The 12540-nt window shown below is 36.1% G+C and overlaps 1 protein-coding gene across 3 annotated transcripts in view; it reads right to left on the bottom strand.

Annotated features, from left to right (window-relative positions):
- Positions 1 to 12540, bottom strand: part of PDE7B (phosphodiesterase 7B) — a 326468-nt gene that overhangs the window by 45662 nt on the left and 268266 nt on the right. For all 3 annotated transcript variants that reach the window (XM_032274704.1, XM_032274705.1, XM_032274703.1), the window contains 2 exons: positions 1988 to 2139; positions 303 to 366 (listed from right to left, as the gene is read on the bottom strand). In XM_032274704.1, coding sequence (XP_032130595.1) covers positions 303 to 366; positions 1988 to 2139 — 216 coding nt within the window. The remainder of the gene's footprint in view (positions 1 to 302; positions 367 to 1987; positions 2140 to 12540) is intronic.

The raw sequence follows: 12540 nt of genomic DNA on the forward strand, positions 1-12540 counted from the left end.
CTACTTTTGAATGTGGCCAAAATATTCTGCAAGAAAAGAATCTAATCTGTGGTTTCTAAATTCCTTTGGGATCATCAAGGTCAGAAGGAAACTGTCTTAAGATTCTAAGGTCAAATTCAGTCCTTATTCTTCATCTGAGTTAATTTTGCCTTACCCTAGTCTTACTTCAGTAGTTGTAGATTTATGGAAATGGAAAAAGAGGGAAAAAGGAATAGCAGTGTTTAAAAATAAATTTTGTTTTTCATGAAATTAATCCCACTTTATGGTGTGTATTTGAGTGAGAATTCTTTTGGGTAACTTACCATTTGTCAAGCGATCAAACAAGAAAATGTCAAAATCCCACATTCCCACTTTGGAGAGCATATGCTGAAAAGGCAAACAAAAAACAGCACGCAAATGAATCACTGGAGACTCAAACGTTTACTTTGAGATAGAGTGGATTAAACAATTAAAAAGTTGAAAATCCTAGCATACTACCATCTAGTGCAACTGAATAGTTTCTCTGCGTCCTACAATAAAATCCAAATGCCTCGGCATGACACAAAAAGACCTTCACAACACATCAGAAAAATGAAGGGATATTAGGTTATGTTTGAGTTTTAGATTCTGTGAGTCTTTTACCTGTCACACAGTATTAAAGGCAGCCCCAGGAATTGGCCCCTGAAAGCTGGACTTCCAGCCTGTCCTTTCCATATCTCACACCCCTTTCTTGAGATACGGCTGCTTAGAGGAGAGATACCACCAAGAGTGCTCTGTCAGTGACATTCCAGGGCTGGGGAAGTTTAGGCTTGTTCTCTTCTCAACAAACAAACAAGCAAACTTTCAATAATTTGTCCAATCTCAGGCCTTAAGTTCTTAGGAATGATTTTGTTAGGAATGATTTTTTTTTTCCTTTTGGAGATCTGTTGGGAATGAGCTCTTTTGACACAACTTGCTATTCCTTTCTCCAACGGCATATATTACTAGCCTGCCTGCCTGCCTTCTCCTCCCCTTCCCTTCTTTCCCCTCCCCTTCCCTTCCTTCTTTTTCTTCCCTCCCTCTCCCTCTCCCTCTCCCTCCTCCTCCTCCTCCTCTTCCTCCTCCTTCCTCTTTCTTTTCCCCTCCCTCCCTCCCTCTCTCCCTTCCTTTCTTTCTTTTTAAGACCTGGTCTCACTCTGTCCCCCAGGCTGGAGTGCAGTAGCATCATCATACCTCATTGCAGCCTTGACCTCCTGAGCTTAAGCAATCCTCCTGCCTTAGCCTCTCAAAGTACTGGGATTATAGGCATGAGGCAATGTGCCCTGCCAGTGGCATATATTTCTTAATAGATATAATTAGTATAATATTACTTAGCATGTAAGCTATAAAATCTATCTTCGATTTCTGTATAAACTGGGGCATTTATTGCTGAAATTTAAATTCCTCCGGCAGTTTGGGCTAGACATAACCTGTACACATTTTTCAGATTGTCACACATAAATTTTTATGCTCAGTTAGATCAATGTATTACAAAAATAATTGTGGAATTATTAAAATTTATTCAAATGAATTAAAAATTATGAAAAGGAAAATACACTGCATTAACAGCCTAAAGTAGAATTAAGAGTTGATAATTATTGGGTTATTTTTAGTGTAGCCATTACAATGAGATAATTTAATGAATTAAAAAATTTATTCTCTCATTAGTAATCCACCAGTCCAAAATTTTGCTTTATTTAGTATTGTGTAAATATGTTTTGTACCTTTATAAAAATGAAAATGGTTAGTATGTGTTAGGCATGGGTATATTAAGCATATAAGCATGGTTTACTTCATACACCTCATAAAGGGGATGTTTCTGTTAATTTCATTTTCTATTAGAGGAACAAGTCCAGATGTACAGAATAATGAGCTCAGGGTCACAGAGCTCCTCAGAGGCTGAGCAGGACTCCAACCCCAGTGCTATCAGCTGAGACAGATGCTCTTGGTCACCGGCCTACTGTGAGGAGACAGAGGGCAGTCAGCTTACCCTTGCTTGTCCAAGGTAGTCTTCATCCAGCAGGTGGAGAGGGGCTTGTGGTATAATTCCACGAAGCAGCCTCGATGCATGGAAGTATCTTTGAAAGCTTAATAGTCTTTTCACCTTTTTCTTGGTGCCAATCTCCCCTGAGTATGTTGTATCTGTGAAAGTCATCAAGTCAAGAGATTTGTATATTTAAAAAAGAGCCAGTTTTCTCCACTCTGTAAAAATATAATGTATTAAAAAGCAGAGAAATTTAAAAGTTGCTCTCTATGCTTTTAAGAACATGGTCTGAACTCTACATTTGAAATGCTTCATGAATATACCCGACATTTCTTTCTTTCTTTCTTTTTTTTTTAACTTATTTATTTTTTGAGACAGGGTCTCACTCTGTCTTCTAGTCTGGAGTGCAGTGGTGCAATCTTGGCTCACTTCAACCTCTGCCTCCTGGGCTCAAGCGATCATCCCATCTCAGCCTCCTGAGTAGTTGAGACTACAGGCATGTGTCACCATATCTGACTAATTTTTATATTTTTTATAGAGACGAGTTTTTACCATGTTGCCCAGGCTGGTCTTGAACTGCTGAGCTGAAGCTATTCACCCACCTTGGCCTCCCAAATTGCTGGAATTATAGGAGAGAACCACCACACCTGGCCTACCTAATATTGACATTTCTTATATATTACACTTACTAAAATGTCAAGGTGTTTCAGAATGTAATTTTGGAAGGCCATGAAATATATGAATTAAGAATTTCATTTTCTTGTTAATGATGCTGGTATGCTAAGTGAAATTCACACACTTCTGCATGCATTTGAAATGAGCAGTTATTCTTTTTCTACTGTAGTGGAATAGAACTGGAGACTCAAACATTTAGAACATGTTCTCATCCCACACTCTGACTAGTATGATGAACTTTTCCACCTGATTAGAAGAGTTGTGTCTACACCAGTTTACACATGAAGAAATGGTTCCGAATGTCCCAGGAACATCACTTGGCAAAGGAACCAAAAATCTTAGCACGAAGTGAACTGGATGCCCTGATAAGAAGCAGGGATGTTTACTTCCTAATGATGCCTTCTTTTTTACTTGTTGCCATAAAAATCTAATCTTAACAGAAATTTTTTTTTTTTTTTTTGAGAGTCTCGCTCTGTTGCCCAGGCTGGAATGCAGTGGTGCGATCTCAGCTCACTGCAAACTCCGACTCCTGGGTTCAAGCAATTCTCTGCCTCAGCCTCCTAAGTAGCTAGGATTACAGGTGCCCACCACCATGCTCAGCTAATTTTTCTATCAGTAGAGACGGGGTTTCACCATCTTGGCCAGGCTGGTCTTGAACACCTGACCTGATCCACCTGCCTTGGCCTCCCAAAGTGCCGAGTGACAGGCATGAGCCACCAGTAGAAATATTTTAATAGTCATTTCACATGTGCCTTTCAAAACTTGACTGTTGACATCACAGTGAGTGTCCAGAAATACCCCAAACACATTTGAATGTCTGTCAAGATATTTCTTATCTCAGCTGAAATTATATGAATCACTCTAGGGCCACGTTAGTGACGTCTGCAGCCAATTTTGAATGTAGAGTGAATTTAACAGTCTCGTAGGAAATGTACAGCTCATATGTAAAGTAATTTTGGCTTCTGTCCTACCTTCTCCCATCTTCCCCTTTCCTCTATGGAACTCAAAATCACAACAGATGGCAGAGGCAGAGGAAACAATGGGTGCTCCCTGATGGCAGTGAATGACCAAAATCAGTTTGTTATTTAGGTTGCATTATGCATGCAAAGGCATAATTTAAGGGCAGGCTACTGGTGGACCAGGTCTGGAAAGGTTTGATTTTATATATGTTGTATTTAGACATTTATTGGAGATGCAGGTGAACATGCTAAGTAGAAATAAATGGACATAAAATCCAGAGCTTGGGGGAGAAGACTGGGTTTGAGCTAAAAACTTGAGAGTTGTCAGAGGAGATTACCTAGGGAGTAAGTATACATACGTATGAGAAAAGGATCAAAGTCTGAGTTTTGGACTCTACCTCAACTTTACATGGGTACAGAGAAAAGTAGGGAAAATTAAAGGGGACTGGGAAGGAGTATCCCACTGAGGACAGAGGAAAACCAAGAGACCATCATTTTCTAGAAGCTTCATGAAGACTGTATTGCCAAGAGGAAGGTGTGATCATCAAAATTAAATGCTGCTAATGGGTCAGGTACTATGAAGACTGAGACTTGGCCATGAACTGCACAAAGTACTTGAGCACATTTTATTGTGTGCCTAGAAGCAGCCACACCCTGGAGCAATGAGCATATCTAGCACCCAGATTTTTGTTTTCAAATATGACTTTTTGCTAATAGGAACCAGATTTATCTTGGTGAAATGGCCAATTCTAAGGCTGGGATGGAAAATGTACCAGATGAACTGTAGCATCCTGTTATACCAGAAAATAAGGGAGAGCTCAAAAAATGATGGAATCATTTAAAAATGATAGAAGTGTGGCAACATCAAGGGGTCTGAGAAAATATGGGAAAATTTGAGCCTCAAAATGAATAAATAACGAAAGAATTAGAAACCATTAGCTGAAGTAAGAACCAATGAGTTCATACCAGTGGTAAGGTAAGTAAGTAAATACATAAGGAAAAGTGAAATCTCTTCCTTGCAGAATGTGCCAACCAATAAATGTAGAAGAAATAACAGAGTTGGAAAATTACCATTTTGCAGTCAATATGGTAATGACTGGTTCAGTGAATAGTGAATGGTTACTATTCACAAATTTTGACTAAAATATTACTAAACTAATGATGCCATGAGCTGGAGATACTAAGTTTAGATCTGATTTTATCTTTACAACAAAGGCCAGAATCATTAACAGATACTAAAATTATTAAGTGAAAGTTTAAAAAGCAGTAGGGCAACTACCCATTATCAAAGCATTTACCCACAGAAGACTTATTAATTGGAGAAGAAAAAAAAGTGTACATTTTAGTGGAAAAATGCAAAGGGGGCATCGTCTTCCCTAAGTAATCCAAGTTAATACCACCAGAAACTGACATCATGCTCTCCCTGATATAATGTGTTGAGGATACAACATCATACATACTGTGTTACTGCCCCAAATGCATATTTGATTCCAATAAAGAGGAAACATTAGAAAAAATCGCTAAAGGACACTCCACAAAATAACAAGCCTGTGCACTCTTAAAAAGTGTCTATATCATGAAAGACAAACACAACCTTCGGTATTGTTCCATAATAATGGATACCAGAGACAGTGCGCTAAATGCAATGCATGACCCTTAGCTGGATTCTGGATCAGAAAAAAATTTCATAAATGATGTTATTAGGACGATTTTGGATTTGTATTTATGCATGAGACATTAGTGTTATATCTAATATATATCTAATATGTAGTGTTATATCTAATATATAACACTAATGTCTCATGCATAAATCCAAATCCATGTTAAATTTCTTAAATGTGATAATTAAAGTGTGATTACAAAAGAATGCCTTCATTCTTAGAAAATACATGCTGAAATATCTTAGAAAATACATGCTGAAATATTTAGTAATAAAGTGGTATAATATGTATAATAAAGTGTTAAGAGAAATGTATAGCAGTAAGGCAAAGATTGCAAAATATAACAAATGGTGCATAAGGAGAAAGAGTATATGAGTATTCTTGCAGATTTTTGATTCATTGAAGTTATTTTATGATAAAAAGTTTAAGAAGAGAAAAAACGTGGAGTCAAAGTTTGAAACAATATGAAGTGTAGACCACTCTTTTAAGGAGTTTTACTACATGGAAAAGTAAAGAAAAGTAGCAATAGCTCTATATAGAATGAAACCAATTATTCAATAAACAAATTATTCCGGTGTTATGTATAAGAAAAATCTAAAAGAAAATATCTATAGATGATCTTTTCTTTTTTTTCATACTCTATAAAAATTCCCCCATTCCAAAATACTAAAAGAAAAGGTGTTATGTAGCTGAAAGTATACTTATATTTATACAATAAACTCAGAAGCAAGTAAGATAACCCTGAATAATGGGAATATGCCACAAACATAGCAAATTGAAATGATGGATTATTTCTTAAACTTCTCTTTAGCTTTCCAAGTAGTGTAGTCCTTTGGGAAGATTCATAGCTAAGATAATGACACTGAAATTAAGTGACCTATCATAAGTGTAGATGATAGGAAATAGTGGTTACTATTCAGTAATTTTGACTAAAGTATTACTAAACTAATGATGCCAGCAGCTGGAGATATTTAGATCTGTTTTTATCTTTACAACAAAGAAGAAAACAGCAAGGTTCCTTACCTATTTCAGTAACATAACAGAATGCAGACCTCTTTTGATCTTTATTCAGATTTTTGACATTGTTTCTCATGACTTTTTTGGTTTTTGTTTTGATTTTTAAAAATATTGCATTAAGATATGACACATCTTGATCACTGAGTTATTTGGTACTCCCCTAAATTTTAAGTAAAGCCAGTGTCTCATTCCCCTCACTCTAGCCTGTCTTGCGTCTTTTTTTTTCAAGTTAAAAAAAAATTAATAGAGATGGGATATCACTGTGTGGCTAGGGCTGGTGATCCTCCCACCTGGGCCAAGCATACATGCTGGGATTTTAAGTGTGAGCTACCACACTTGGCCAGCCTTTGAAGCATAAACTCAGATGGTGTTAAAAAAATACAATAATAAAATAAAGCTGGACAACATATCTTTTCATAATTTTTTCTGATGCTTTGTAGGTTAAAAAATGTAGCTTACAATGTCTTTCCCCATAAAAATGTTCAAAGTTTTTGAACAAATTGGTCATCATGATGTATAGTCTTTGTGTATTTTCAAACCTCCCGTCTCAGATGGGCAAGTAGGTATCTGACAAATTGCAGTGTTAACTGGTGGCCAATATTTCTAAAATACCAAGGCAGGGCATGACTACTCCATTTAACTTCTATCTGGGTTATCCTTTGATTAACAAGAAAATGATTCCGAAGCAATGCTACATAGTCATTTGTGAAAACAGTAGCACTTAATTTTTTTATTTAAGGACATACATAAAGCTAATTGGAAAAAGAAGCCTCAAGGTAGCTTAGTAAAGGGAAAGAACATGCAACAATCCAAGAAAAATAAGTTTATTTAAACTAACATTAATAATTTATCAATCAAGTGTCATTTAGGGAGCATTTTGTGTTTTGTGAGATAATGAAAAATGAAGATATAAGAAGCTGAAGATAAAGTTTGGAGAAAAAAATTCATATAACAATCTGTGAATAAAGCACCCTCTACATAATAGTACAAGGTCCTCCTTTTTGAAGTATTTAAGTATGTTAATTATTGATAAAGATCTGATATATTTGTTTCCAAAAGAACTTCCACTGCATAGCTACCATATTTACTTTGATAATTAAGGGTATAGTGATATGTATTTCTGGATAGAAACTTAAATGATTAAGCTAAATCTTGCAGATAGCTCAGCTAGGTTCCTCTTGTAAAAAATCTAGGGAACGTTAACAGTGTGCCTAGTAATAAAATGACAGGTTTATTTAAGACCTTTATACAGTTTTACAAATCATTACTTAAAGGCATTTACAGTTATCCTAATGCACCTTTGTGTGGATTTTATTGTTTTATGGTGTCCAAATTCTCATTTGGAATAGTTATAAAAGGGTGTTCCAGAATGTTTCATTGCCTTATCTATATGAGCATTGACCCGAACCATGAAATTCATTTTCTGCTCACTTTTTCTTTTGTAAATATCACAAATATCTACATATTAATGCGTTTTTGCACTACTTTGGTGCTAATTTTAGGAATACAAAGTTTGTATTGGCACTGCCAGTACAGCAATTTTTAAATTTTACAAGTTGGGGTTGGCTTAAATGGAAAAATACGTTAAAATTATTTTTATTTTTGAGTACCCTCTCTATGGCATATTCTCTGTATATGGGGCTGACTAATTTTGGTACTAGGAGAAATCTTAAACCTAGAATAAATATCTGAGATTTAAAAAAGCTTTAAATATATCTATATGATGAGGCTGTTTCTGTCAACTGTATACCTGGCTCCCTGAAGTAGATCTATGCCAACTGTTTCCAGAAGTCGAGTAGTTAGTAATTGGTGCAGAAGTAGCTCAGGTGATGTGAGAACAAAGAAAGCCTTTATGTTTAAGTGAGCAGAGCTGGCTGTGAGCACCCATGGAGATCCAGCTACATAAACCTAATATTAGCACTTTTGAGCATCAGTCCAGCTGAACTTCTTATAATGTGTTGTTAAGCCCTACTTTGATAATTATTGAGCTAGTAATTATTCTCATAAAATGTCTTGCTTGCTTAGTGACTATTCATAGGCTTTGTTTATCTTTCTTTTATAGGAGTTTTTAAGTGACAGTCTTGCTATGCTGCCCAGGCTGGAGTGTGGTAGCTATTCACAGGTGCGCAATCATAGTGTGCTACAACCTCAAACTCCTGCCCTAAAAACAATTCTCCCACCTCAGCCCCCAGAGTAGCTGGGATTACAGTCGTGTACCACTGCATCCATCTGTTATAGGATTTTTTAATATGTCTTGTACTACAGAGTTATTGGTAAACAACTATTACACCCCAAAGTCAGAAACCATTTAATCACCCTCTGTGACCCCTGGTATCTAGTGTATAATAATCTTACATATAATGGAAACAGTAAAAAATTTGTTAATTAAATTTGAATAAATTCTCTTCGTTTACAGAGACATTATTGTTAAATGCTCTTTTTGAACAATAAGCCAACTGGTTAAATGGAAGATGCTAAAACTTGTACATGTTAATTTTTATCATCATTTTCTGAATCAACCTCAAAATGGAGTTCCAGGGTCCAGGTCCTCTTGCCACTGCCACTGTCCTTTGCTTTTTTTTTGGTCATTATTTATTTTATTTTTCATTTTTTATAATTATTTTTAATTTTTGTGGTTACATAGTAAGTTTATATATATTTATGGCGTACATGGGATCTTTTGATACAGACATGCAATGTGTAATATCACATCATAGAAAATGGGGTATTCATGCCTTCAAGCATTTATCCTTTCTGTTGTAAAGAATCCAATTATACTCTTTTAGTTACTTTTTCAATGTACAGTTATTATTGACTATAGTCACCCTTTTGTCCTTTGCTTTTTTGGACTTGTGCTATAACGCTCAATTGTGTCTTGTATGGTTGCAAACTTCACTCTTATTCACATATCTGACTTTCTTATTAGGCTGTAAGGTTTTAAAGACCAGATTTCGGTTCAATTTTCTTTGAATTTTCACAAAGTCCTACAAGTTAATAGGTGTGAAATACATGCTGATGGAATTAAATTACTTTCCTGATGTGTATGCCCTCATCTAAGTTCAAGAATGCTGAACTCTGGAGAAATCAGGGTGAAATTCTTATTTTCAATATGCAGCTTTAAAAAACAGGAGAAACTGTTAGTTTGACTTTAAGTGTTCTAAAGCACAAGTAGCAGATTTACAGCACAGCTCTTCCACTCTTTCACACGTTCTACCAGTTCAGGGTTCACGATCCCTGCAAAATTGGAAGGTTAGTGTTGTCTAGGATGACAGTTTTCTTGAAAGCATACACGACAATTTTAAGATGGAAGTAACCTAGCCTAAGATGCAGTCGCCATATAAAAATAATTTTTACACAAACTTCTTTAAGAAATTAAAAAAAATTATTTAAAGAATTTGTGTGTAGAAAACAGTATTGACTGATTTCCAGAACTTACAGTATGGACTTTGACGAAGTGCTAAAGATGTTCTCTGGATGAGCCCAGTGCTCACTTTAATGTATTAAACACTTTGGTTTATTTTGATGTGCTTTTAGCAATTTTCATAACTTAGGCTTAGTTGTAATGATTTCAGTATTCAAATCCCCCTTTCACAGTTTAGCATCTCTAGATATTAAAGTACCATTTATTCATAAAATAACTAGCTGCCAGAAAACCTTTTAAAATAAAATACTATGTCTCCCCTAGCCTTTCAGAAATCACCAGTGGTCATATTTGTTTATTTCTTCCTGTGTATATTTTCAGTGGTCTGAAAATGATGGGTAGAAACTGATGACAACAAATATATTATTTGGCCCTTAACATCATCAAGTGTGGAGATTTTCTCACATGGGTGAACCTATTTTTAAGACAAAGTCATTATAAATGAGTTTGAAATTCTAAGCAATTTAAGGCAAAAAGAAATTAAATTTCTTAACATTTAGGGCATTTTCCAGGCTTAATTTTTAATAGTAAAGTAAGATCAGTTGTAAATATTAAAAACCATGTAAAAACACACACAAAAAAACATCTACAACTATAATATAAAACCACCAAAAAGAGAGAGAAAAAAAAGTAAGAAAGGGAGAAAAAAGCCTAAATCAAAATAAACCATCTTCTTAAAATTTAATTTGAAGTTGGGAAATCTGTTTGAGTTTAAAGGAACTCAAAAGTTATTTTAAGTTCTCCAAACTCAGGTTTTGAATAGAATGTATCAAAGCCTTATGTCATTAGCTCTTCTGTGTACAAAAAATACTCACGACTTCTTGATGGCTGTCACTAGAAGAAGAGCTTTGTTTCAACATTGCCACCGAGTGGGAGGAGGAGGTGGAGGAATAGGAAAGTCTCCTTAAAGGCAGAGTGAAATTGTTTCTCTCACTCTCCTTTTTAACATGCTTATTTTTTTTCAATTGCCATTTTTCTTTTATGTTCTTGACAGTGAAGGGAAAACCAACGTGGCTGATTTGAGTCATGGAATAGAATGAACTCCTTCCTAGCTGACTGCTCAACGGCTGGGTCACTTGCAGGCAGCACACTGGGAAGGTGTTCAAGAGGATCAAATGCTTGTCTCCTTAACCATGCAACATATGGATTTTTGGCAAAATCTGCCATTTCTAGCCAATTATTAATTAATTTATTTATTTATTTTTTGCCTACCGTAAACTCCATCCCAACAAATGGATTACGAATTTCTGACATCCGGGGTTCAGGGATGGTTGGAAACTATTGTTTGCTTTTTGTAAGGAGGGAAAAAAGGCTTTAAAAGTAAGCTCTTATGGTTTCTCTAGGCAATAGAAAGGTTTTTCGAAATCCCAGTTTAAATGAAATTTAAATAGATTAGTAAGAAGCAGATCAAGTTTCCTCCGTCCTAAAGAAGTAATACGTGCCAGGCGCAATGTGGTTTTATGGACCCCTCCGCTTCTCAGAGTTTGAAATGTTTAGCAAATCCGGAGTTTTGAGGGCAACGGTTTGTGGTGAGCAAATTGAGTGACCAAACTTTCAGTTGATTCTAAGTCTCCAGAGGTTAGAAACTGCTGCGTTAACTCTCTAGTTCTCAGCATACATTTAAAGCAAGGGGTCTTTTATCTGGGAGATAGGTTTGGGATGTCATGTGTGACTGCAAAAGTTCCAGATGTGTGCTGTAACATACAACTGCTTCTATTCTGCCACTCTCTCTGCTAGTTTACTCTGTATCCTAAGATATTGAATTAACGCATCTGAGTGCCTTTAGTCAACCCTTTCAGTCTATCTCACCTACCACCCACAGATTTGCTCCTCAGGCACGACTCCTACCATGTCAGCCCTCTGCTCCAAGTCCTTCAATGGTCCCTCAATGTCTCCTTAATTAAGTTGATATGATTTATTCTGGCATCCATGGCCCTCCACAATGTGAGGCCAACTTTTCCATTTTTATCTCCCACAAGTACCCTGCAGATATCTCTGCTCTTGCTGTTTTTATGCCATGCCCCTCTCCAATAGTCTTCTGTTTCTATCTGGATTCCCACATTCCTTCTCAATTGAATATTCTTCCCACCTGTTGAAATGCTATCAGTCCTTCAGCAGCCCACTTCAAGTATTTCCCGCTCGCCTCCTGGTCAGAGGCATTCAGCTCTCCTCCCGGTATCGTAGTAAGTTAGCTCTCTTGCTATGCGGCAGATGCTGAGCACTGCTGTAAATCCTGTTAGGCTAGGACCATGTAAGCCTGGCTTAAAAGGTGCTTACTGAAAGAAGGAATGAAGGAATGAGATGACTACTGATTGAGTGTAAGCTGTTTTTCTGCCTACTGTAGTGTATTATCTGGCTCATGATAGGTGCTACCATGTAATTGTTGAATTGAAATAATTGTCCAGAACAGGCAAGATTCATTCATCTAACACATCAGATAATAGGGATGATCCCCTGTATAGAAGAACTGGAACCTCTATTTATTTTCTGAATTTGTTGGATTTTCCTAAATGATTATAAGTGCATCTTTAGAATGATGGTAGGTTAGTACAAACTTTACCCATTGGTAGAGGTGTAAATAGAAACTTTGGTTTCTAAAAACTTCCAGAAAGAAAGCCTTTATGTTTAATTCTTAGAAACGGAATGCATTGGAAGCTAATTCCTTTTCCTTTATAGGTTACCAATTTACAAAGGCTGCTTGAATTATATTTTATTGGAGTGGATTCTGTGATTTAATTATATGGTTGGAATATAACTCTTTAAATGTAAATATCTATCCTTAGCTCCTCAGAGAACTTGAGAAATTTACCTGTGCATTGAGATTTC

The sequence above is a fragment of the Sapajus apella genome, unplaced genomic scaffold, assembly GCF_009761245.1.
Source record: "Sapajus apella isolate SASKATOON/1434 unplaced genomic scaffold, GSC_monkey_1.0 scaffold6, whole genome shotgun sequence".
Classification (NCBI taxonomy): domain Eukaryota; kingdom Metazoa; phylum Chordata; class Mammalia; order Primates; family Cebidae; genus Sapajus; species Sapajus apella.